Raw genomic sequence first — 27,750 nt, 5'->3', positions numbered from 1 at the left:
ATAATACTATGAAACTTAAAAATTATCGATGAATTTAAGTCTAGTTGAGAATAGTACAAAAAATATTTTAACAACTTGTTGCTCTCACGTTTGGGGCAGGTGAACCAAAAATTTTGGGGCTTTTTTGTTCCCAGCCTCTAATCATCGCAATTTTTTGCATACTCTCATTATTTAACATAAGTATAAACATATAAATGTTTGGAGTTAGCTCCATGTCTGGAAGTTAGCTATCTTAAAGATCAAAAAATGCTGGATCCGCCACTGTGACTCATACAACCTACAATTTTTCAAGTCTTTTGTAAACCGTTTCTTTGCTCTATAACTCTATTCTTTTTTTAAATAGTAACTCTATACTTAATAGTGGTTGCCTGCAGCCTTATTGAGAGTGAATTAAAAAAAAATTTGAATTAAAAAGTTTGTTTAGTAGAGAATTCAAATAGTTTTTTTATTAAGTTTCAAACATGATTAATTATAACTAATTGAAATGTTTATATCGAAAAAATACACGAAGTTGAAAATTAACATTTTCGTGTTGAAAAACCTAAAAAGCTTTATAAAGATTCCACCCTACTTTGAGAAGATATACTTCCTTCACAAAATCTAGAACAAAAAATTATTTAATGTAGATGATGCAACAAACATGCAATAAAATTTTAATTGAAAAGTTTAAAGCTATAAATATATTAAAAAACAAATATTTCAAACAGAATAATTATATATAATCAAAACACAACTTTACGAAAGAAAAAGATTTTTTAAGCAAAACAGTCTAATTGAAAGTTTATTTTTTTTCAATTTGAACAAATACGCTATTTTCTTCCTAGCCTTTCGTAAGCCTCGTTTTCTAAATTATAAGCTGACAAGTACTCTCCATTTGGTAGTAACAACGCTGGGTTTTTCTCTGTGTTTTTACTAGATCCGAGAGACGTGTACCCTTGGTCATATAACTTGCAATACGGCTTATTGAATTTTTTTAAGAACTGCCAAACTTCTCCATAGCTCCAATCCAACAGTGGCAAAACACGCATAAACTCTGGCCAGCCTTTGTCAGTCATTGATAACGCTTTTAAATGCGACGAAAAAGGATCACAGCGCCTTGTTCCCATAATAATAGCTTTTAATTCAGGATGTGACTTCTTTAGTTTACTTAGTCCTGCTTTTATACCTTCTTCTAAAGTAATCAATTTAAAATTATACTCAGTCTCGCATTCTTCAATAAACTGCTGGACCTCTAGAAACTGATTGGGATCTTTAAAATATAATCCTATAAGTTCCTGTTTCTGTTCTGGAAAAATTGAATTGAAATATGCCAAAATCAAATGTAAGACAACAGTGCAATCTTTTCCACCGTTAAATCCAATGCAAACTTGATTAGAAGAGTACATATCAAATGTCTGCTTGAAAACTGCCCAGGCGCATTTTATTGCATCAGCTAATGAAGTTGTGTTTTCTTTACAAAGATAGTCGTCCAATTCGTTTGGAAAAGTGTTTTGGTCTGAAATTTTGTGAATTTATGTGAAATTAAAAACACAATTATGAAATAACACAAATAACAATTAAATATAAAGTTTAAAAAAAAAAAAAGAGAAAAAAAGTACTTACGTGTACATTCAGTTGTTAAACTAATTGATTGGTGTGAGCTTTGACGAGAATTCGGTAAACATTTTTTAACAGAAAAAATAGCTTTTTCCGGCAACAATCCAACCAAACTTTTGAAAGCTCTTTCTAAATTTTCTTTTTCTTCTGATTCTAAGGTCACTTTTACCTTAAACGGTTTGTTTAGGGTTGGATAGGAACCAACTGAGACAGAAGGATATTGTTTATTTACATTATCCAAAGCAATCTTGATGGCTTCTTCATCAATAGATATATAAACTTTAATAAGAAAAAATTTGATGTGGTTGCTAAAAATAGATTGATTATCCAAAAATAACTTTTGAAGATAAGAAGGTACTCCCGGAAAAATATAAATATTTTTAACGCGTACTAGTGGATATTTAGACGGTCTTTCTGTCAATGGATCTATAGCAAATATTAAATTTGCAGATTGTGGCAATAAAAATGTCTTATTATCTAAAGTAGTATCGTTGTTCTGCTTTTTACTTTCAATATACAAACTAGTATATTGGAATTCTTTATTAAATACCAGGGACTCTCCAAAAGCTAAAGCAATACCTTCGTATGTTAAGTCATCATGTGTTGGACCAACTCCACCAGCAGTAATAACAAAATCATATTTATCAGAAAATATCCTTACTTCGTTTGCTATTTCTTGAACTCTGTCTTTAATAAATGAAACTTTTTCAACTTTAATTCCATTTTTCCAAAGCTTGTCTAGTAAAAATGATGCATTTTCATCCTTTGTATGACCTTTTAATAACTCGTCTCCAATTATAATTAGACCAGCAGATTTGTTTTTAATATTAACGTTTGTCATATTCGTGGTTGTTATTTAAGTTATATAATGTACTCTTATTTTTAGTAATTAGACTGGACTTTTTAAATAAATAAATTGAGTTTAACCGAGTTTATTGAAGTTGAAATACTACTATCGAATTTCTACTTCAAGGCTAGTTTAAAACTTAAAATGGCTACTTTATGTAATCGTCTTACAAAAAAATTGTATTTAATTGGAGACTCAAACACGGAGGTAGACTTTGAAATAGTTGTTTAATTTTTAGCTTATTTAAGTTATTGTAGTTAACATTTATCTATAAAAATCACAATATATTTTCCTTATTATATTGTAATACATTTTACAAAGTATTTTTTAAATTAAAAGATTAACAGAATAGATTCAATGATGTTTGATTTATGTTAATATTTACTAATATTTTAGAAAGCATCATTTAATAACGGTTTTGCAGCTAAGCTTACAGAGGAATATTCAAGGTAAAACTAAGTTGGCTTAAGTCAAACATTTTGTTTTAAATGTGTTTTTTTAGAAATTAATATAACTAAAAGTACTTTTAGTACATTTAAATATTCTAAACAATGTGTCTATTAGTATATTATATTCTATAAAATTCTAAGCCAATATCTATTACATAAATAACTGCTTATAAATAAAGTAGCTATGCTTGAAAAATGAGATTGCTTATATAGGTAACAAAATTTTCAGGATATTCTGCAACTTAAATATAAATTACAACAATTATTTTATGTTTTTGTCTATTAAAGTGCCAAGTAATGAATAAGTTAAAGCTATATCTATAAGGATTTATAATAATTTATAATGTCTATAGTTAAAATTAACACTGTTGGTATTGAACTCATTAAGCATTTTATTTCACTTCTAAATTTGCTACTTGACACAAGGTGTTAATATTATTTTATGAATAAAATGAAAAAAGTAAAGTCAGAGAAAAAGAATTAAATACAGAATGTTTGATAGTCTATGCAGTTTTTAACATTGAATATAAAGCCAAGCCTGCATCAGTTTATATGTTAAGATAACACAAAATTTTTTTGGCCAACTATTGGAATGTTAACCTGACAAGGAAACAGCTGAAAACAAAATAAAAACTGCATCTTTTTAAGAGATTTTGGGATTTTTGGGAAATTTCTACCAACGCCTTATTCAGCATTGAAAGACAAATTAAAGAAATGTGACATTTTAAAAACTCTCAACATACATTGCCACAAAACTGGATTTTCTAGAAAACAAGATTTTATTCAACTCAAAGATCTTTCTTGTGAACAGCAAGATAACATGGTGAGCAAATTTAAAAAGAAAATTTAGTTCAATCAAATTATTTTCTGTTATAATCAATTCTAAGAAAAGTATTTTGAAAATTACAAAGTGTTGCAACCCTTTTGGAACACACAAAGAAAGTAAAAAAAGTGTTATAAAAGATCTAACATTTATTATACTTAATTTGTTAAATTTGGGATACTTCTATAGAATTGCATAAAATAGATACCTCTATAGAATTGCTTGGGATTTCACCAGTAAATTGAAAAGTGTTCCAAAACATCACAAAATTTCTGCTACAAAATAAAAGTTTGGCAACACTATAGACAGAGTTTCAAAAATGGTTTCAATACCATATGACATTGATGAAGCTTCTTTAACAGCAGAAACAAACAGCATATTTCTAACAATAAATTAAAGAATGATTATGATCTAAAATGTATAAAATCATAAATATAAAATCATAAATAAAATCATAAATAAAATTTCTCTAACTAATTCTTATTCCCATAAAGTGCAAATGTTAACACTTGCACCAGAATATTGGACGCGTAAAAAGACATCAAGTTACTTTGGAGTGTCTGAACATCTTTTTTGAACATCAAAACATGCTAAAAATGAGCAAAAGGTTGTATCATTGCCAGAAAAAAAAATTGTAAGCCCTCTTTCTCCAGAAATAGCCCAGTCAGTAATTAACTTCTATCAAAATGATGAGTTTTCAAGAAATATGCCAAGAGAAAAGATTTTATTATGAAAAACCAACATGTTCAAAAAAGATTATTACTTCTCAATCTTAATGAATTAAATGTTGCATTTAAAAAAGACTATCCTAATGACAAGGTCAGTTTGACAAAGTTTTGTACTTTGAAACCTAAGTGTGCATTACAACTAATGTATCAGATACGTACAATGTATGTGTATTAGGGTGCATCAAAAAAATAAATTTTGGATTCTTCAAGTGTAATAGTAATAAAAAGTTATCTTTTGCTTTAAAGTTATCAAATTCCAAAAATATATATAAAAAAATCATAGTCTTCAGGTGTCCCAAGGCTTAATGGGGCCTAACAAAGGAAAAATGGCCTAAAATCAAAAAAACTGCCAATTGATTTGAAATTTTGCACAGTTATAAAAAAGAGTATTCTAAATTGAATAAAAAAATAAATGGTTTTTAAAAGAATTGTAACCATTATTTTCAAAATAGAGTCAGATAAGCATTTCTTTAGCAATAAATTGGCGTTCAGTGATTTTTTTCACTTATTACAAAATAATTTATTTCAAAATATATATAGTTTGTATCAATAAACTTCCGGAAAATTAAAGTAAAACTTAATGCATTTTTATTTAAGGGATCACAGCGACAGAGGGGAGTGGTGGTGAAAGAAGGGCTGAGCATCCCCCCCCCTGAACTTTTCCCAAATTTTCAAGGTAAAGTGTAAAATAAAATATAAAAATATGAATAAAATATTTTCTACAAAAGATAAAAACCTGTGCTGTTATCTATGTTGGAAGCAAATAATAGAGAAAAGTTAATGTACGAAATATTATGTTCAATTTTATTCATATTTATAGATCTTATTTTTATATATATTTAAATAAAAGTGATTTTTGTTTCTATTGTATTTTATTTTTAAAGAAAACTTAAAGAAGACCTAATGATCTTATCATAGAGCATTTAATGAGTTGGTACTCTCTTTTCCGTCTTATTTGACAAAGCTTATATTCTTTAAGCAAAATTCAAACTCGCAACCCCTTGGGTAAAGAATTCAACACTATAACTACTGTGCCATGTTTGCTATTTTTTATTATAAAAAATCATAACATCATCTTATTGATATATTTCAGAATCTACATTTGTTTCATATGTATCACTGTTTTCAAAATCATCCATATCAATTTCACTATTAGAATCATCATCAAAGTTTTCATTAATAAAATTTGTATTTAAGATTAAGAGTTGTCTTACTTCAGATGGCATCTTATGTTTCTTGTACTTTTGAATTCTTTGTTGTAATCTTGAACTTTAAAGAATTTGATCTTTCAAGTTCAAGGTTACAACAAAGTATGATTTGATGTATTCACACGTGCAATGGAAGTCTTGCATGTGTGAATACATCAAAGAGGTTGTGTTGGCGACTATCTTTTCAAGTATGATATATCAAAGATGCATATTGAATTATATCAATTTTTTATTAATTCAAAACAATTTTTCACGCATTTGCAAAGTGCGCGCAAATTAATGATAACTAATATGCAATAACCTTTTGACTGTAAACTGTTATCCATTAATAGTGAATTTTTCTCAATTTAGTTTGTTAAATTTATTTACTTTTTTTTTTTTTAAACATCTTCGCTTCCAACAAAGCTGCAAGCAACCACTAATTAAACTTGGAAGTTACTGGAAGAGAAAAGATGAAGATAGTAGAGCAAGATCAACTAAAAGAAAAAAACTAGACGAATAAGCGTTTTTGAAGCACTTAGGAACAGTCACAGAAAAAGGATGAGACTTAATTGAATGACGAGTAACACAAGAATGAGTTTTAGTAGATGGCACAAGAGACACTAGCTCCTTAGAGCAGTGCCCATTATAGTATTTGTAGAAAAGAGAAAGAGAAGCAACATTACAACGATGTGATAATGGTTGGAGGTTGGCTGCAAGAACAGGTCCAACTATGATTACAATGCATTTTTGCACCTTGTCTAAAAGAGAAAAGGCATCATTAGATGATTCACCCCAGATATGGCAACAGTATTCCACACAAGGCTGGATTTGAGATTTATAGAGATAGAGAATAGAATCAGAAGTAAGAAAGTTTCAAGCTCGATAAAGAGATGCAACCTTAGCAGATGCTAATTTTGCAACTGATTTGATATATGGTTTCCAAGAAAGATTGGAAGTAAGAGTTAATCGTAGAAGATGAAGAGTAGATGACTCATCAAGTACGTCACCGCTCATAAATATAGGAAGATCTAAATTATTGCGATAACGATTGGCTGAAAAAAGTTGAGTTTTATCTGTATTGAAGTTCACCAGCCACTGTGAGCCCCATGCTGTAGCAGAAGTGAGATTCTTTTCAAGCTCACATGCCCCCTCCAAGCAATCAGAGAGTGCTGGTTTCTTATCACGACAAGAGTAAATGGTAGTATCATCAGCAAACAATGCCACCTTAGATGTGAGAATATCTGGAAGATCGTTAATATAAATTAAAAAGAGTATAGGGCAAAGGATTGAACCTTGAGGAACCCCTGAAGTGACAGAATAAGAAGAAGAGTGCTGTCCATTGAGGACAACTTTTATACTACGATTGGAAAGAAAGGATTCAATAATCTTAAAGATGTTACCAGATACACCGTAAGAAGAAAGCTTATGAAGAAGACCAGCATGCCAAACTTTATCAAAAGCTTTTGAAATGTCAAGAGCGATGGCCTTGACCTCTTCACCTTTATCTAATGCTTATATAACTTTAACTTATATAAAAAAAGTATAAACTTGAAGAAATTTAAATAAAAGGGAACTAAAAATAAAATAAAAGTTGTTTTGACATTTCTTTTTTTAAACATTTAAAAATAATATAATATTAAGTATTTAATAAGTTATTATATTAAGTTATTATTAAATACTTAATATGATATTATTCAATCAATCAATCAATCAATCAAATTTATTGACAGGTTCAAGGGCCAATATAATAGATATACAATGAGTAAAATAAAGTGGATTAGAATAAAACAAAGACTAATGCACTTGAACATAAACAAAACCCAAGGGGAAAAAAAAAAGATAAGAAATTAAAGTGTTATAAATATAACTCAGCTCTCTGAATTTAAACATCAGTGGAGACTGCAAGAATCTGTCTGAGTTAACAAAAGCTTTGATGATGAAGATCTCACTATTCTGCAGCATTAACAGTAAGGAGTATTGTTGCATGTGAATAACAACATTAAGTGAATGGGCACCATGTTTCACAAATAATTCACTAGCACTGTTCCATGGTGGCTTGTTTAATATCAAGCGAAGTGCGTTATTATAAGCAACCCATAGACAATGGAATGAGTCTTTTCTCCAAAGATACCACAACTGACATCTATAGATTGGGCTGCAAAAGGCATTAAATAACATGATCTTTGTTTGTATTTGTGTACAGCTGAACTTTCTACGGATGAGGTTAGCTTTAGCATACATAGAGCGCACGTGTTTTAAAATATCTTTGTCATTGTGTATATTGTTTGAGATCAAATGACCCAAGTATTTATATTAACTAGTCTATGTGAGAACCATGCCAGATAATGTGAAATGAGGACTATTTATAAGGGGTTTATAAATTTAAAAAAACATTATTTGAGACTTATTATTGTTATAAACTATATCATGTTTCACAGCATAACTGGAGCATAAATCAAGTAAGATCTGGAGACCTTTGGCTGAGGGTGCACAAAGGACAATATCATCAGTATAAAGAAGATGGTTAACAAGAGGAGAACCCAAGCAACAGCCTACAGTAGTTCTATTGAGTAAAGCACTAAGATCTTTAATATATATATTAAATAGAAAAGGAGACAGTACACCTCCTTGTCGCACTCCATTACTGATATTAAATGTTTTGGATAATATTCCACCCCAAAGGATCTGAGCTGTTTGACCAACATACCAGACAATGAGTAAGCGTAAAGTTACACCAGAGATAATTTTAGATTTTTTAATTCTAGTTTTATAAATAGTGTATCAAAGCGAACTCTATCAAAAGCTTTACTAATGTCAAATGCCACATGTATATTTGAGCCATGTGATAGGTAAAAATTTGAAATATCTTTTAAGTTATGAACTGGCATAAAAGTGCTATGGTTTTTCTTAAATCCGAATTGGTTGGGAGTCCCAGTGAAACTTTCATTAATGCGTGAGACAAAAATATGTTCCAAAATCTTGGAGAAAATTGTCACCAAAGCAATTGGACGATAATTAGCAGAATTGGAGATGTCATGATTCTTATCTTTAACTACAGGAGAAATAACAGAGTGTGAAGCACCAATAGGCATGTATCCATGGCAAAGCATGGAGGAAAAGCACAATGACAATATATTAAAGTAATTTGGGCTAGCATAGAGATAATGCTCCAACTGAAGTCCAAAATGGTCAGCTGCTTTTTCACAGAGCATATGATATATGATAGATTGGACTTCATCAGGAGTGATAAGATAGGCATCATCTTTAAGAAGATTACAGTGTTTAACTATAAAGTTGTCATTTATATTGCATGTTGACTTGACTGAGTTGAACAGGGTGGAATAGTTATTATACTACATGTGACATACATTATGAGGACCTGAGGCATAGTCAATAGAAGGTGGAAGACTACATTCATCGCTGTGAATACAAGTTACGGTAGACCAGAAACTGGTATAGTTCTTATTTGCTAAACTGTTTGCCAGCTTTTCTGCTTTTATAGTATCTTCTTTTTTTTTTTTTGCAGAAACGAATGGTATATTTATAAAAGGCTCATTTTTAAAAAGATTGAAGATTGGGCCAAATTTTGGTTTATTATAGCTATGCCATAAACAGAATGGATCTTTAGCAGCCTTATGAGCATCTATTACATAATCTGTCCAACCTGTCATAAGTTGTTTTCTATTGAAACTTGATTTGAATAATTAAGACACTAAGATGAAGATTGAGTAAGACATTCATTCAGGATATTGTACAGGTGGTTAATCTGCTTAACATGCTCATGTAATCTGCTTAACATACTCATATACTTATGTTACTCAGACCACTTGGTAATATGAGCACTTTAAATTAGCTCAAAAAAATAACATTAATAAAGTAAAAAAATATTAATCTGACAGTTATAACTGATTTGTGGAATATAATGATTTGTTATTTACAAATTTATCATTTAAATTATCAAAATTTAATTTATCAAAATTTAACTTATCAAATTTTAAGCCACTTTTTATTGAAACAGTACTGCTTTATGTTACACATTAAAAAAAAAATTAGTTTGCTATTTTTTCAATTTTATTAATGAAACCTTTAAATGATAAAATTAAAAATTTTTTAAATTTAACTTAAAGATATTTAGTATTGTTAAATATTAAAACTTTGTACCATGTTTTGTTTTAATTAAAAAAGCAATTAAAATGCGGTAGTGGTGTAGTGGTAGTGCGCTCGCTTCATAAGAGAGAGGTTCCGAGTTCGATCCCCACCACGTCCCTGGTAGTACCGCGCTCACCTTGTTTCTCCCCGCAGCGGCCTTGTTCGTCAAGGTTCGTGTTTCGGAATTATAGAGTTGAGAGAGGGTTATAACCACAATTAAGTAGCCTTCTCATCTGTAGTGGCCTTCTGGGCCTTGGGGAGGTGAAATAACAAAACAAAAACAAAAACAAAAAAAATGTGAGTTACAATGTATATTACTACAATTAATTACTTCAAACTGACCCATGTTAATTGAAGACACTAAGTTAAACACAGTGGAAATATACTCCTTTATCATAATGGTCGACAAAGCATTAAAATTTATTTTAGGAGATCTTGTCAAAGTAGGGTGAGCAGTAGAGGAAGAAGATATCAATTTTAAATGAAATATCAAACACTAGAGGTAAATGATCAGATGAACTAGTTGATTGAATTATTTCGAAGTTATTAACATTGCATAGAGAACTTTGGGAGACAAGGCAGTGATCAATCCAAGAAGAGGTGTCCCATGCTTCACTAACAAAGGCAAAGGAATCATGGGGAAGACAGATATCAGCTGTAACAAGATGTTCATCAGTACAAAAATCAACTAGGAAAATACTACATGAGAACCGAAATCTTGGATCACAATTAAAGTCACCAGTAATAACAAATTTACCATTTAAATCTAAAATAAGAGCTGAGAGGCTACCAAGGCATTCAAGATACTTATCAACATTCTCATATGAATCACAAGACATATAGACATTGATAATTGTGAATTTATCAGAAAAGTTATTTACAAAATGGATAGCAACAGATCGTGAATTATCAGTAGTAACAACTCAAGTTCTGCAGAAGACAGAATCACGATACAGGATAGCAACTTCACCAAACGGTCTGCCACGAATAAAACCTGCTGAAGAATCTTGAAAAAACATGCGCATTTTCTGGCCATTTGCTACCATCATAGAGCCTGACAGCATATCCAGCAGAGACAGATACTTTAAAGAAAGAGTGATATTTACTTGTAACAATTTTTAAGCAAGTGGCTTTAGTTTTAAATGTTATGTTGACATATTCAGCTGATTCTTCAGCAGAGGCAGTTGGCGATAAACAAAAAATAAATATAGAAGTAGTTTTAGAGCAATCATACAAATAAAGTGGTTTTAACATAAATAAATTGTTTGGATATTTTCCAGAACCGAAAAGCACTTTTTGCTTTCACTTTTTCTTTAGACGAGTAACAGTTTGGAAATCAACAGGGTCCAATACTGGTTGTGAGGTCTCATAAGATAAAGGATGACCAGATAAGTGAAAATTGTTACCACAGTTATTAGCATGATCAACAAATAAGTGCACACCAGTAATTGAGTCCTTTGATATTGAATTTAGCTCAATTTTGTTATTTGAATTAGATGGATAATTAACTTGAGTTTGAGGGTAGGGATCAAGGATGGTTGATTTTACATTAGCCAGTTGGAAGGAATGGCCAGTCATACTTAATTATTAAACTTAAAAGTAATGCTATTGAAGAAAGTTTAAGCATGGTTTCATTTAAAGTCATTGTAAATGCTTTAAATGTTTGTTTAAGTAAAATGCGCCAATGTTTGATTAAGTAAAAGTAAGGAAACGTGGCGTTTTAAAGAACAATCGCACACAGTACATCGTTAAAATAAAGATGTCTTTGTAATAAATACTTGAATCTTTCCATCTATTAATGTCAAACACAGCTTACATTCAACAAATAGTTTCTTTCCAGACTTTAATGTAATCATGACCTCTTGGAGTTCAGCAATTTCTTTATCATATTTTCCCTTTAATCCAATTATTGAAAATCACTAAAAGTTTCACTTAGATCTTGATTGAATCTTGCTTGTTGCGTGCTACCATCAAAGTCATAAGAAACTATAAATATACATTGAACAACATAAATTTCTGCAGTATCTTTCTCAATAAGTTCATGCTGTAGTTTACTAATTCTTTCCAGATACGTCTATGCTTCTATTCTGCTTCAATGCAATTTTCTGTTTGCAATATTTCACTTGGAAAACATTGAGATTTTTCAGTTGATACCAACTTACCAAATCACCACCTTGAGTTTTAACTGCAAATCTTATAAGGTTATACTGATCTTTGGACAAATTTGTATCAAAAAGAAATAATAATGCTTGTTCTAGTAGCATTCTCATAACTTCAGAGTTAATTATATTAAATACAGCTGCCAAATTTTGATTTTGAATAATTTGTTTGATTAAATAATAAGTCTTTTTTATCATGTTGTACAGCGACGGTTGCAGCAACTCTTAGTTACATTTCAGTTTCGGATTCGTTATTAGATACAAGATTAGCAATAACTCAACAGTTGGATCTGCCAAACATCTCCAAAATAGGAATAGTTGGTCTTCTTCTTTTTGTTTTTTCAGAACTGGGCAGCTGAGGGTCATTTAAGTTCTATTGGAAGCTCATATTCAGTTTAATGCCAACTTCCATGGTATTTCATGAATCTTGCAGAAGAATAACCTCTCCAAAATTGTATCGCTTTTTTATATTTTTTATTTTCTCTGTTATAACATGTTTTTCTACTTCCCTTAGGTCTCTTTTATGTTTTTCTTCACAATGCAACAAGCATTTTTTAATAGCTAGATAATGTTTATCATTTTGTTTTATAATTGAAACAATTTCACTATACTTAATAAGCATTTTTAAATGCTTTTACACAGTTCACTGTTTTATTTATCTTTGAACTTTTCTTTTTGAATTACGTAAGCATTATTGGTTATTGATAGAAATGCCATCTGTCTTCTTTTTTAGAAACTTTAAAAAAAAAAAGATACAAAAAAAAGTTTTTTAAACAGAAAAACTAATGTATCAAACAGTACAAGACGGACTAAGTTTATATCAAATTTGATTGAATTAAGTTTCAAGTATTTATTGTAAGTTGGATTTCCACGGGCCATAAACAGCAAAATTATATCTCGAGCTTTTAAGTTATAAACAAACTAAAAACACTATAAATATATATATTTTTATTGGAAATAAATGAAATTAAAATAATTTTATTGCATATATTGATAGACTTTTTCATTATCTTTACACCGATATATAAATTAATATGCTTAAAACAGCAGTTACGAAGTAATTAGAATTAACTCAAAATAGGAATTTTAACACAAATTTCTGTCAGCATTAGTTTGAGTTTAATGTTTACTCCAACATCCAACTTTTTTTTAAATCTAAACTAATTGGTTTTAGATGCAGCTACAAAAAAGATATAAAATTGCCATTTAAAATTTAAAAAAAATTATAACTTGTTTTTTATAATTTTTGGCCATTTTTCCTTTGTTAGGCCCCATTGTGCAAGGGGTAAAGGGAGCCAAAAAGTCCTAAAAATTTTTTTTTTTCATATTTTATAAATTTTTTTATAAACTAAATATTTGCAAAGCTAGTTGTAAAAAAAAAAAAAAATCGCTTCTTGACCCCCTTGTTTTATTAAATTTTTTATTTTGAAAAATAAAATTTAAAAACTGTATCACAACTTTATACTAATTTAGTTTATATTATTATTTTTGTTTAAAACAATTGAAATCTTATAGTCTTCAGGTGCCCCAAGGGGGTAAAAAGTCCTTTAAATTTTTTTTCACAATTATTAATGAGGATTGTTAATAATTAAAAAATTTTTTTTTTTTTGAGGATTGTTATAAAAAAATTTTAAAACTGAAAAAAAAAAATTTAAGAACATTTTGGCCCTTTTTTAACCCCTTGGGGCACCTGAAGAACATAATAAAAAAAATTTTTTTTAGTAATTTAATTTTAAACCAAAAAGCAACTTTTTATTGCTATTATGTATACAAATTTTGATGACTTTTCACCTAATATCGCACGCTAATGTGTATGCGTCTATCATCAAAATACAAAATATTTGACTGATGCAATAAAAAGTGGTATAAAAGTTATAAAGATTTTAAATGTTTGTTCTCTTGAAAATGCGGAGTGTATGCTGCGAAGTGTATGCTACGGAGTGTATGCTCTGATGTAAGCTGCCCTGGTATTCAAGCATTAAAAAGTTGTTTAGTGGATGAGTTTATAGACCATAAGTTAAAAGAAGATGTATTCAAGTAATGGCAGAGTGCTGACCATATGATACTACTGTTACAATCATTGCTACTAGATGAGTTTAATGATTTCTTGAGTGACAGCATTGACAACCTTACCACACATTCATTATAGCAAAAACATAAAGTAGATTTTTGAAAAACTGTAAAGAAATTATAAACCAAAATGAATGTTTAATTTTAGGAGATTTTGCCAAAAATTATCAGTTTGTTGTTGAGGATGAAGTTCAGAGTTATCACTAGAGCAAAAATCAGTGTTCACTTTTTACAATTGTAATTTATTTTTAAGAAAAAACATTTCTTAAACAAAAATCTTTTTGCTACCTTTCAGAAGATGTTAATCATGACACAGTGTTTGTTTATAAGATTCAAGAAGATATAACTAAATATATCAAAGAAAATCTACCATGTGTATCATGTGTAAAATATTGGGCTGTGCGAAACAATTTAAATATTTTATCGATCTTTGTCATCACAGTAAAGACTTCAATTTAAATGCTAAATGGATGTTTTTTGCTAATCAATGGGCGGACTTTAGATGTTAATTTAATGAACTCTTTTTGTAAAGCCAAAATAACTTGCATCCGTTTTAATTTATTTTCAAAGGAGGAAATTGACCAAACTCAAGTAAATTTAGAAAAATTATATTTAAATGGTTGAACAGTTCCTGGCACAAGGATGTATCATCATTTTGTTCCTTTAAGTTCAAATACAATAAGTTATAAAAAAACAAGTGTGGATACACACACTGAAGTATTGAATATTATTATTCCAAAAACAAAAATAATAAAGAGATTTCATTAAACATTAAAAAAAAATTTTTTTTTATGAATTTTAATAGATAAGGAGTGCTAAAGATGTAAGAGAAAGTCAGATTTATGCATCTACATAGACCAGTTAAAAATTTCTTTTAGCCAATGAGAAATGATGAGTGCTGGGTGCTTAACTCAAAAGTTATATGCATAATTTCTACACCCACAACAATATCAGGTTGTACGTTCAACATATCTGATTTAGGTTTAAAAATTATAAGCAGTTGGCTACAATAAAAATAAAAAAATAAATATTTAAAATAACATTGTTGTAATTTATTTACATATTTTTAGTGTCTTAGCATTTTTTTTTTTTTTTTCAAAACTGGTGGGAGCTGGACGAGAGGGGGAAGAAAGAGGGGTTGGGGAGAAGTTGCACATTCCCTTGTCTCCTTCAAATGCCCACGATTAAATATGTCCTAAACTAGTTGATAAATAACATTATATTCAAGTTTTAATTAAAAAAACTGTTTTAAAAAACATTTTATATCCTTTGTTACAAAATTTAAGTTTTTCAAAAATTGTAAAAGATTTACTTACATGAATTGTCTCTGTCTTAATCAAAGTAAGTTGATTATGACAGAGACAGTTCATGTATCTAATTTTTTTCAGTAGATCTAAGATAAAGTAATTTACAATCAAGATTTTTGCCAGCGTTTTCAGGTGACAGTCTCCATTTTAGCTCCAAAAATCAATAGTTTACAAGTTAATAATTTTGAATTACATTGGATAAACAAGGCGTTTCTTGAGACTATTAGGTCCTAAAAGTAGTATTTTTGAATTCCTTGAGCAAAAATCTATTTAGGTTCAAAATTTTAGAAAAATCCTCAAACCATTATCAAGATATTATATGTCAAAGATACATTGCTTTCTCTTCAGATAACCACAAAGTTGCTGAATCAATTACAACTTTTAAAGATTAATTGAGATAAGAGAAAGTTAAATGAACTGATATTATCTATGGCAGTAGAGCTCAAGTTAATCAACTGTAATTTTTTTTTTTTTTTTCAAATTCTGGTTCACACCCAGCAAGGCTGCAAGCAACCATCATTAAGTTGGGAGTTACTAGAAAAAAAAGAATAGAGTTATAGAGCAAGGAAACGGTTAACATAACACTTAAAAATAAGGTAAACATAACACTTAAGGTTGTATGAGTCAGGAAAACATGAAAATGGGAGAGAGTTTCAAAGGGTTGAAGTGCAGGGAAAAAAACTAGACAAATAAACATTTTTAGAGCATGCAGGGACAGATACAGTAGAAGAATGAGGCTTTGCTGAATGACAAGTCAAGCGAGATTGAGTTTTAGTTAATGGAACTAGAGATGATAGCTCCTTTGAACAGCAACTGTGGTGCAAGAGATGCAACTTTGTGACAGTGGGAAAGAGGTTTACAATGCATTTTTGGACCTTGTCAAGAAGAAAAAGATCATAACAAAAAAAAACAGCCCAAATATGAAAACGGTATTCCATACAGGGACGAATAAGAGATTTGTAGAGGTAGAGAATGGAATCAGGAGAGAGAATATGGCAAGCACGATAAAGAGAGGCAACCTTAGCAGATACTAATTTAGCAATCGATTGTATATATGGTTTTCATGAAAGTTCGGTAATAAATAATAATCCAAGAAGACATAAAGAAAAGGACTTAGTAAGAGGATTGCGATTCATTAATATAAGAATATCAACAGGACTGCGATAGTTGTTTGCAGTAAATAACTGAATTTTGTTAGAGTTAAATTTTACAAGACACTGTGAGCCCCAATCTGTTACAAAAGTGAGGTCAGATTCAAGATTGACTGTACTAAGGGAACAAAAAGAGAAGACTTTTTATCAAGACAAGGGTATAAAGCTGAGTCATCAGCAATAAGAGCTACTTTAGATGTAAGGTTGATGAGAAGATCATTAATGTAGATAAGAGACAAACAAGACCAAGGATAGAACCTTGAGGTACCCCAGAAGTTACTGGAAATGAAGAAGAGTGTTGGCCTTTAAGGATGACTTTAATAAAGCTGTTAGAAAGAAATGATTTAATAATCTCAAAAACTTTTCCCAGATACACCATATCAAACAAGCTTTTAGAGAAGACCAGCATGCCAAACTTTTCGAAACCTCTAGATATGTCAAGAGCAATAACCCTAGCCTCTCCGCCTCCCTCTAATGCATGATAAAATCTTCACAGCAGTTAGCAAGTCAGTTATAGAGCAAGAGGATCAAAAACCATATTGATTGTCTGACAGTAAGTTATTTGATTCAAGATGGGATGCGAAAAATTTGTTGATCAAAGACTTTGCTAATAACAGAAAGAAGACTGATCAGATAATAATTAGAGGGGTCAGAATGTTCTCTGGAAATTTTGAAGATTGGAACAACAGATACGACTTTCCAGCAAGCAGGAAAACAAGACTCAGTCAAGCACTTATTAAATAGTTTAGAGAGAATTAAAGAGAGTTCTGGAGAATAATTTTGTAAGACTATGACAGGAATGTTGTCTGGACCACAAGCCGTTGAAGAGTTTAATCAAGATATGACTTTAGCAATGGAATTGATTTGAATGTCTAACAATGTGGTAACTTGTTTAATTGGAATGGAAGGAAGAGAATGGCCATAAGATTCAAGAGTTGAATTTGAAGAAAACTTCTTTGCAAATAGTTTTGCCTTATCCTTGGGAGAGGTAATAAGATCAGTCCCATGAATGTGAGATAGAATGCTAGACTTTCTGAGCGAACTGAGAATAATGGAACTTAGCATCAAACAACACCTTTTTACATCAATTTCTTGCAATAACAAATAGCCATTTGTTCTCAAGAAAGTTGTTCTTTTAAAAAAGATGAAAAAAATGATTATGATTAGATATAGCATCTGCACAAGAAGGTGAAAACCATGGAATAAAATGAGGCTTGACTTGGAACTAATGAGAAGGAATTAAAGCCTCCATCCTGCCCAAATCCAGGTTATGTAAGAGGCGCATTTTTCAGCATAGAGAAAAAAGACAACAGCCCAAGGACTGATGTCTTTTTTCTTGAAAAATATAAACAATGAAAATAGCGAAAAGAATCCTTGCGGACAATTTTTTTTCTTGTATATTTGTATGTTGATTACTTTTGTTTAACTGCAAAAAAAATGAATTTAAAAAAAAAAAAAAGTCTGCGGTCATTTTTGAAGCAGGATTATTTCATTTGCCATTTTGTGAGACAAAATAAAAAATAAAATAATCCTGCTTTAGGTACTTTATTAATGAATGGTCTCCAATTTATAAAATCAGTCAGCTTTAGTTCAAGGACTGATATCTTTACTCTCTCACAAAGTAAAGTACAAAAAGAATCCCAGTCAGCTTTAGTTCAAGGACTGATATCTTTACTCTCTCACAAAGTAAAATAACAAAAAGAATCCCAATCAGCTTTAGGGTAGTAGTAAGTACCCTAAAGTATGAGATGAAAGATTTAAAGAATTTTAAAAGGAAAAAAAGGAGAAACTGAACACAAGCTAGGATCAGAGACAAGTCATAAATCAAGGAGTGAAGGTAAATGATTAGGGTTCTCAGGAAAATGAGTCACAAAGTTAACTGAGTAGGAGATTGAGAAATACAGAAGTTATAAGCTTTAGTGCTAGCAGGGTTAGTGGCATTGGAGCCAAGCCATTCAGTGTGATGAGCATTAAAGTCACCAATTACAATAGTATTGGTAGAGGGGTAAATAGAGAGGGCATGGAAAATTTGATCAGAAATTACATCTAAAAGAGTGCAGTCTTGGGAAGAAGGAGAAGATAAAGAACAAAGAGAAAGGTGATAGAATGAAAAGGTGCTAAGCAGAAGCACATAAAAAAACGGTCAAAAGATTCGAACCTGATTTCACGACAAATAGGTGAATTGTTGCGTATGTATACCCCAAGCCAAGCATGCGAATCAAAGGATCGTACCCATCAAAACTAAGATCTGAAGAAGGAATAGCAGAATTTAAATAAGTCTCACTAAGAGCAAGCAAGTCTGGTGAGTTTTGCAAGAGCAGGCCTTGTTTTAAAGCGTTAAGTGTAGAGTGATTTATCTACGCCTTAAGCGATTTTTACATAAGCAGTAAGCGATTTTGGTTGTGCGACTTTTTATCATTTTTTAACTTTTAAATTATAACTATAAGTGGTAGGATAAGATAATTAATTTAAAAAAAAGTCACATTTACTTTTGAATGACGTTTATGTAAAAATACTTGTTATAAAAGTTTGAATGACAATTATGTTTGATAAAAACTCTTTTTTAAAAAGTATTTAAAAAACTCAAATAAAATTAAAAGTTTATTTTTATTTTGTTTTTATTTTATTGTAATAATTGATTTTTTCGCTTGTGAAACGCTAATACTTTAAGCTTGAAGCAAAGATATTATAATTATATAATTTAATTCTGATAAAAAAATATATGATTTAATTTAAAACTAATTTAATAAAAATAAATAATTTTATTCTGATAAAAAATATTTAATTTAATTTTGATTTAAAATATATATTTAAGTTTATTAAAATTAAAGTTAATGCTTGGGTTTAACTTAACTGTCAAATCTATTTAAAAATATTACTAAATATTGTTTAAATTTTAAATTCCTAAACATTTTTTTTTCTCAAAATTAAATTTTAAATAAAAGGTTGCATCAAAAGTTTGCACAAAGCTTAAGTTAAACTTTTTTGCAAGTTAAATTACAGCGATTATTTTTTAATAAATGATATATTCAGCAATGCAATTTTAATAATAAAATAATAAATTAATAAACTTTAAATAAATAAAATAAATAAATTAAAGCGTGTACACGAAATAAATGTGAAAGAATAAGCACATCATTTTTTTTCAGTGGTTGTATTAAAAACTTTTTAATTGTTTTGTATTTTGTTTACAACCTGTTGTGGTTTCAAAAAAATATGTTAGTTTTTGGATTTAACTTGAAATTAGTTTTAAAAATGACAAAAGAAGAAGACATAAGAGAAAAGATTATGCACAAATATTTACAAAATCCTAATAGTAGCTATAATTCGATAGCAAAATCGTTGCAAATACATCCATACACTGTTAGTCGTGTTATTCAACATTTTTCTCAGACATTGATCGATTATCAAACGCAAATCTGGTGGTGGGAGAAAGGAAGGTTTTCAAGATATAAAACTAGTTAAAAAACTGGTTAACAGTTTTAAGAATAACCCAAGCTTTTCACTAAGGGAATGCGCAAATATAGTTTTGTTGCAAAAGTTAGAAACTTACATGGTTTTCATTCTTTCAAAGCACAAAAAGTGCCCAAACGTTCTGAAACTCAACAAAAAAGTGCAAGAACCCGAGACAGAAAGTTGTATGACAATTTTATTTCTAAAAACTTCTGTATTATTGAAGACGATGAAACTTATACCAAGTATGATCATTAACAAATTCCTGGTGCTGTTTATTATATTGCCAAAGATAGAGGAAAAGCAGATAAGAAATTTAAATACACAAAACATGACAAGTTCGCTAAAAAAGCTTTGATTTGGCAAGCTATTTGCAGTTGTGGCAAAAAATCAGCACCTTATATATCTCAGTCCACACTTTCTGGTCAACTATATGTTAAAGAATGTTTACAAAAACGCCTTTATCTCTCATTAAATCACAACAGACCTGTGTTCTGGCCTGATTTAGCTTCAATTCATTATTGTAAACTAGTTATGGAATGGTATAAAAAGAATAATGTGAAATTTGTGCCTAAAACAGAAAATCCTCCAAACTGCCCAGAATTGTGAGTTGAAAAGTACTGGGCTATTATTAAAAGAAAAATTAAAAAAACAAAAAAACTTTGCAGAAACATTAAAGATATTAAAGTGTCATTTAAAAAAGCATAAAATAGTTTTGATTCTTATTCTGTGCGCAAGCTTATGGGTACCACTAAAGCAAAAGCTCGAAATTTTATTAGATTCCCACAGGAATAATTAAATTTTTTTTTTAGTGTTTGATCTTCTTACATTATTGTATTAAAATTATTACTTGGTTCGAAATAAAAATTGAGGAGTACTTTTTTTTAGTTGTTTTTCTACTGAAATTTAAGAAATAATCATTTTAAAAACTCAAAAATTTAACATATTTTAATTTATTTTTTCAAATGTCAAACAAAGAAAGAAATTTTTTAATATCAATCATTAAAAAAAAAAAAAAAAAAAATAAACATTCCTTTATAGTAGTAATAAAAAAACCGTTAAATAACATTTACCTCGTTTTGCAGTAAATAATATTATTGCAGTAATTTAAAAAAATTAATGCCTTAAAAAAATAAAGAGAATATTTATCCTTAAGTCTTTGCCTAGGAGTCTCCTACAAAGACATTAGCTGTATGTAGAAAACATCAGCCCAAGATGAGTATTTTTATCAAGACAACATCTCCAGCCTTTACTCAACCAAAAGCCCAAAGGAAGGGGATTCTTAAGTTGGAGTTTGTTTCTCCTACCTTTTTATTTTTCTGTGATATAATACAAATGGTTTTTAATATATTCAAATTTTTTTTTTCTTCTGCTATAACCTGCGCACCCCTGTAACTATGAATGCATTAGAAGTGGTTATAATTATTTTAACTATAGTTGCATCCAGTAAGTTACATTAGCTTCATTATTTTTCAAAAAATTAGTTGTGAAAAAGAATTCTTTAGAAGTAGGATTTAAAAAAGGTATTTCTTTTCAAATCTGCATTTAAAAATTAGTTCAGATTTTATGCTTAGTTAATTTTCTTGATCCATATAACTAATAATTTCTCTTGCAAACATAGCATACATTTTTTGGAAATATTATAGGCAGGTGCAGTTTTTAGACCAGTTTAAATTAATATTTTTTTTCTTTTAATTTCCAAATATATTTTGATAACATAGTTTCTTGAGTATTTTTTATGTTTAAAAAATTGTTGTGGTTGACATTATGTTTTTTCCATTCGCCTTCGATTAAGCCAATATTGTTTATTAAAGTTATTTTGTGAGGAAACAATGCATTTGTAAATAATATTTTTAATGAAGCTAATTTAACTTCCTGATTGCAGTGTAACTACAGTTTTTATAAAATTAATTATAACATTTCCCAACTTCCTGTGAAAATTTAGACATTCTTCTTAATGAACCTGTACTAATGTACTAGGTATTATAACTAAACATACTTAATTTTACAATAGTTATTTAAAAAGAGAATAATAGTTGTGAGTTAGTTATATTGTGAGGTATAAAACAATATCATAGGCTATTTTATTAACAAATTTTTTTTTAACATTTTAAATAATAAAATAAAAGTTACATTACAACAGTTTTTTTTTGTAATGTTATTCACCTCCTCAATGGCAAGAAGCCTACTACAATTAAGAACCTTTCCAGAACTGCTGTTGATTTTTAGAAAGAACTCCATTAAGAGCTTGACAGATATTATTCCTCTTCTCCTCTGGAAACTCATATGGAGCTGTGTAAGGGTTTGAAGGTTTAATTTCTTTCATTACTGTTTTTTTTTAAAAAGTCCAGCTGTTGATAACTTGGGCTAATTTCATAGTAGTTGGTTTTGCAAAGAAGGCAAATATTGTCTTTCTCAGACGATTCTCAGGTGAATTTTTGCAATTTTTGCTGTATTGAATGTCGGCCAGTAAAAGAAGGTGAGCTACATTTTTCACTCTGTTTGAAACCAAGCTGTGCAAATGACTTTTTAAAAAGGAAAGTAATAATCATAACAAACTCTTTTATTCATTTTATTTTTTATAGAGAAAATTGTTATGCATAATAACAATGTTAACTTTTACCTGGTAAGTATTGCAAATTTGGAGCATGTTTTCCTCTCTTATCAACAAGTAAAGTTATGATGCATTTAGGGGTACTGGTGAGAATATAATGCAAGAATTGCTTTTTAGTTTTCTTAAAACCTAAGTTGTTAGAAAAAGGCTCTTACATACCTCATGATACATCATTCTTATCTTTCAGATAGTATTAAATAGAAATCTATGTATCATGTTTAACTCTTCTACTTTTGACATCTAGTTTCTCGCATGAGGAGAAAATGAAATGTCTTTTTATTTTATTTTTTTATTTAGGTTCCCCAAGAAGTCCTTACGGCCTTATCACAGAGCACCGCGAATGAGCATTTAATAGGAAGCTCACGCCTTCTTCCTAACCAATATCACAAAACTCGCCTAGAGGTTGGGTTTGAACCATGGATCCTTTGTTTCTGAGGCAAGTGCACTACCACTGCACCATGGCTGCTCCTTTATGTCTATGTTTGACCTACTACTGTCTATGTTTGACCCACTGCAAATCCCAAAACTGTATGTTTATAACTGCTCTTCTTTTTCCATCAAAATGCTTGCCTCTTTTTTTTATAATAACTGATAACACTTTCATAAGGTACTTGTTTAACTGAATGGGCTATTTTCATTTTCTCAGTATTTTTTTCTTTTTTGTACACTATTAATAACCATTTTTGCTTCTTGGTGTTTTAGACATCTATAAAACATAGTAAAATCTATTTTAGACATAAAACATGTCTTGTGCCTACTGAGTTTGTCTTCTAGTACATTAATGTTCGAATTGCAGTTGTTTCCAGAAACTACATTATAAAAGCCTAAGTACATTTTTATAATGTAGTACAACTACATTATAAAAATCTAAGTTCTCATAATCTTTACAAACTTGATATTGTTAACAAAATTGTTCAGTTAAAACTACTATACTTGTTATCTAGTGTTTTTTAACTTTTTTTAACTTCAATTTTGGTTTCTGACAAAAATTTCAATGTTATTGACTTGCTATCTTGTTCAAAACTCCATTCCTTCAAGAGCTAACTTCATTAAGTGTTTTGAACAATTAGATAAGTATTAATGTCAACATTGTTGCTTCACATTTTTTTTTTACATCTAGTAAACAGAGATATTGTATGTAAAACCATGTTAATATGCTGCTTGTAAAACCATGCTAATATGATATATGTACACCCATGATAAGTATAAATGCAGTATGTGCAGTGGAATTACCACGTTATTGGTTAGGATAAACGATGCTAAGATAAATGCAGTTTGTGTAGAGTTACTGCATTCTTTGTAAGAAACTCGAAAATATGTCAGTCTTGCCTAGCTAATGGACAGTATATATGTGTTTACAATAAACTGTAACTCTTATATCTAGTAAAGTTTTAGAGATTAGGCATTTTTGACTTGTGTGTTGTATTCGCCATGGTCAAAAATGCGAGATTTCATTTAAATCTCCCAGTCGAAAATTTTAAAAGCTTTTTATAAGAAAAAATTACTTTTTATAAGTTCTTACCTTAAAATTGTATTCAGCTATTTATTAAAAAAAGAATTTCAAAGTTATTGACTAAATAGTAAAAGTAAAACAAATAAATTCAACATCATCATTAATACATAGGAATTATATAAATAAAATACAATAAATGGTATAAAATATATATTTTTAAAATAAATAAAGTAAATACAAAAGTAATATAAATACTTAAATAAAAATTTTTATTAGGTTTAAACATGTACTCTTGAGTCATTAATACAAGCGGTGGGTGGGTGTTGGGGATTTTATGTTACAATATAAGTATTTTTTAGGAAAAAGTTCAGTTTATAAATCTGAACTAATATTTTTTACAAAACATGCTTAAATCTATTTAATTCTAGCATGGTTGCGGTCAAATGTGCATTTTTGAACAGATGTTTTAGCATAATTTTAGGAAATTAATATGCTGATATAAGTTTTATACTTTGGTGAGAAATAAAATAAAAGCTCATTTTTGACAAATAGAGATTTAATAGGTCAGCGATTTTCAAAGCCTGTTTACACTGAAAGTTTTTGTTTTTATCAGTGACTGAAAGAATTATTTTGAAATTTTTAAGGCTGATTTTTTTTTTTTAGTTTTGAGATATAAATTTTTTGCTGACATTAAGTAATAATTAATAAAGGGGAGGGGGTCTTAATATACTTGGGGTGATTGGGAAAATTTTTCAAAATTTGATAAACGTCCCCCCTCCCTCCTTTTTAATACTTACTCGAGAGTATTTTATAGATTATAACTTTATGTAAACATTTTAGTTAAAAAATGAAATAAAAATAGGTGTGTTCTAAATGTTTTTTTATATAATGAGAAATTAACTGTTTTAAAGGAGGTTAGATGTTGTCAACAGAGGCTTTAGTGGTTACACTACACAGCATATACGTATAATGATACCAAAGCTTCTAAAAAATGACAATTTACTGATCGGATGTATTCACACTGCGGTAATACTGTTGAGCACAAATGATTCAGTTGATCCAGAATTAGATAAAAGAGCAGTTGACGTTAAAAAGAGTAAAGAAAATCTAGAGTTTATCATCAAATATCTGAAAGATAATGGGGTTTTGAATATTATATTATTAACTCCACCTCCTATTGATGGAGAAAAATGGCACGATTTTATGATGGAAACACAAAGTAAGAGATTTTTTAAATATCTGATTTTCTTATCTTAATACTTTATATTTAAGCATCTTGCGTTTTAACCAAATTGCACTCAATTCGTAGCTTTTTCGTGCAGGAATGGATGAAAGAGCTTGGTGAATGAGTATGAAAATGTTTATCAACAACTGATGAAGATAACTGTGATGTAGATAAATTTATATTTTAACCTACACAGAGTATGTGATGTATTTTTAAGAAGTTTTTATTAAAAAATTTTGAACCATTGTAGTAATAAAAAGTTTGAACTAAGTTGTAAACTAGTTTATTTTTGGATACCAGTACTTTTCAACAATTTTTGTAAAAAGTTCAAACTTTTTGCAAAAGAACGCTCCTAACACTATTATTATATTTTCTACATCTGCTTTTTTGTAAGTAAAATGGGTTTCAGTGTTGAACTAAAAGTGATTAAAGTTTGAAAACTATCGAAAAAGAATTTATTTTTAAAACTTTTAAAGAAACTTTTAAAGCACAACCATAAATAACCAATTTATTTTATTTTCTATTTATTATTTGTATCTATAAAGTTAAATTTCTACTAACTACATTTAACTATAAAACATTTGTTTATGTAACATTATTTTTTTTCTCTCCATACACTTTGCTTTCTTTAGTTATAGTGATCAAATTTAACTTTTTTTAACATTAGCTTTTAGAGAAGGAAAAAAAAAACACATAAAATTATCTACTTTGCTTATAAAATTTGTCTATAAAGTCGTCTACTTTACTTTAGCTATGTTTAAAAGGAACATTCAACCTTAAGTAGGAATTTTTCTAGTGATTGTTTCAGTATAATTACTCAGTTACCTGATTTTTGAAACAGATACCTGGAAATCCTGATGTAAAGTTCTACTTTAAGTCTTTATTCTCTTCCTAAATATTAAATATTGTTAAAATGATACAAAAGAAAATTGTTTCACTTGAGCAAGCAGATTAGTTTTTGAGAAAACCTTTAGGAAAACCACTGTTGAGCAAGTGTACTATTTAAAGTTGGTAGACTTCACTATTGACAGTTATGTTAAAAATAATGTAGGTTGCTGTTAGATATACTTTCTATAAGTATATAAACTAAACGCAAAGTTTTAAGAATTGATTTTTACATGGATAATTGTATTTATTACAAATGAATTCGTTTTTCCCCATTTAATAAGAATGTTTGCTAAAAAAAGCCATCAAACAGCAGGAACATATACTATTTTATTAAATTTTTATAACATTAATGAAAATGAAGAATCTGGAAAATTTAGAACTAATACCAATCTAATTTTAAAGAAATAATTAAATATAAAATACAGAAAAAGATAAATATCTTTTAAAAAAAAATTGTTAAACTATTATAGTGATAGTGAATGAAGCAAGTTTTTGGAATTGCATTTAGTAATTTAGAAAAGCATAAAAGACAGTTATAGTGTATTTGTTGGAATTATTTTGAATGGTTCAGTTAATGATGCTTTCATTTTTAAAGCTTTTTAGCGTTAGTGTCAATGCTATAACATTCTCTTTATGATGTTTTTCTGATTCATACCATCTGTTTTACAAGTTTGATATTGATCATTTTCTTGCTCTTAATCTGAGTTTTTTTTTTGTTGGTAATAACTAGGTAATTATTGTTAATAATTAGTTTGGTAATTAAGGTTTTATTGTTTTTCATATGACTTATTTCAATTTAGATTTAAAAGAAAATACATTGTTATTATGTGATATTAACACGAGTCAAACAGTTTTCTTTGTTAATTTAGATCGACCAGGAAGTTTCTCAAATAAAAGAGTTTTGAATTACGTTAAAATGTGCACAGAGTTAGCTCTAGAGCAGCAAATCCATATTGTTGACCTTTACGATTGTATTATAAAGTTAGAGGTAAGTAAAGAGTATAGTCTAAAATAATAAAATGTATAAAGGGTAATAATAAATAATATTATAGTTTATTTATTTTTTTTGACTTCTAAATCTTTATTTTATATAATATACTATATTATATATATTTTTTAGACTAGTTATAATATAAACTAAAATGATATAATATATGATATGAGATAAAGATTAAAAGAAGATATTAAAAAATTTAGTTTAAAATATTTTTATTGGTTATTATAATAATAATAATATTAACAATAATAATAATAATAATAATAATAATAATATATATATATATATATATATATATATATATATATATATATATATATATATATATATATATATATATATATATATATATATATATGTATATTATATATTATATATATTCACTTTACCTTATATTATTTTGGAGTATAAGATTTAATTATTTATCATAGAATTGGAAGCAGTATTTTTATGACGGACTTCATTTTTCACAAAGTGGTAATTTGTTAGTTTTTTATAAGCTAAAAGAGGTTTTGGACGTTCTTCTTGCAGATGTTGTACCTGCGTATCCTGATTGGAAAGACATTGATTTAAACAATCCAGATATCAGTTTAGGATGATCTTTATTTGTTATGTATATATAAAACGAATATATCTGCATTATGTTTAGAA

At 28.8% G+C, this 27,750-nt stretch overlaps 2 protein-coding genes across 2 annotated transcripts; one reads left to right on the top strand and one right to left on the bottom strand.

Annotated features, from left to right (window-relative positions):
• Positions 1-734: 734 nt before the first annotated feature.
• On the bottom strand, positions 735-2,437 carry LOC100211171 (FAD synthase). Its single transcript, XM_065788346.1, has 2 exons — positions 1,603-2,437; positions 735-1,495 (listed from the first exon to the last, which is right to left on the bottom strand). Exons 1-2 carry the CDS (start codon positions 2,435-2,437, stop codon positions 810-812), a joined length of 1,521 nt encoding a protein of 506 aa, XP_065644418.1. The 3' UTR covers positions 735-809.
• Positions 2,005-27,750, top strand: LOC100207637 (isoamyl acetate-hydrolyzing esterase 1 homolog). Its single transcript, XM_065788347.1, has 5 exons — positions 2,005-2,650; positions 2,840-2,892; positions 24,901-25,208; positions 26,972-27,090; positions 27,531-27,750. The coding sequence occupies exons 1-5, from the start codon at positions 2,588-2,590 to the stop codon at positions 27,696-27,698; spliced, it is 711 nt and encodes a 236-aa protein (XP_065644419.1). The 5' UTR covers positions 2,005-2,587; the 3' UTR covers positions 27,699-27,750.

The sequence above is a fragment of the Hydra vulgaris genome, chromosome 01 (genome assembly GCF_038396675.1).
Source record: "Hydra vulgaris chromosome 01, alternate assembly HydraT2T_AEP".
In the NCBI taxonomy this organism is placed as follows: Eukaryota; Metazoa; Cnidaria; class Hydrozoa; order Anthoathecata; family Hydridae; genus Hydra; species Hydra vulgaris.
The sequence above is the reverse complement of the archived record's forward strand: the minus strand, read 5'-3'. Positions and strand labels throughout refer to the sequence as shown.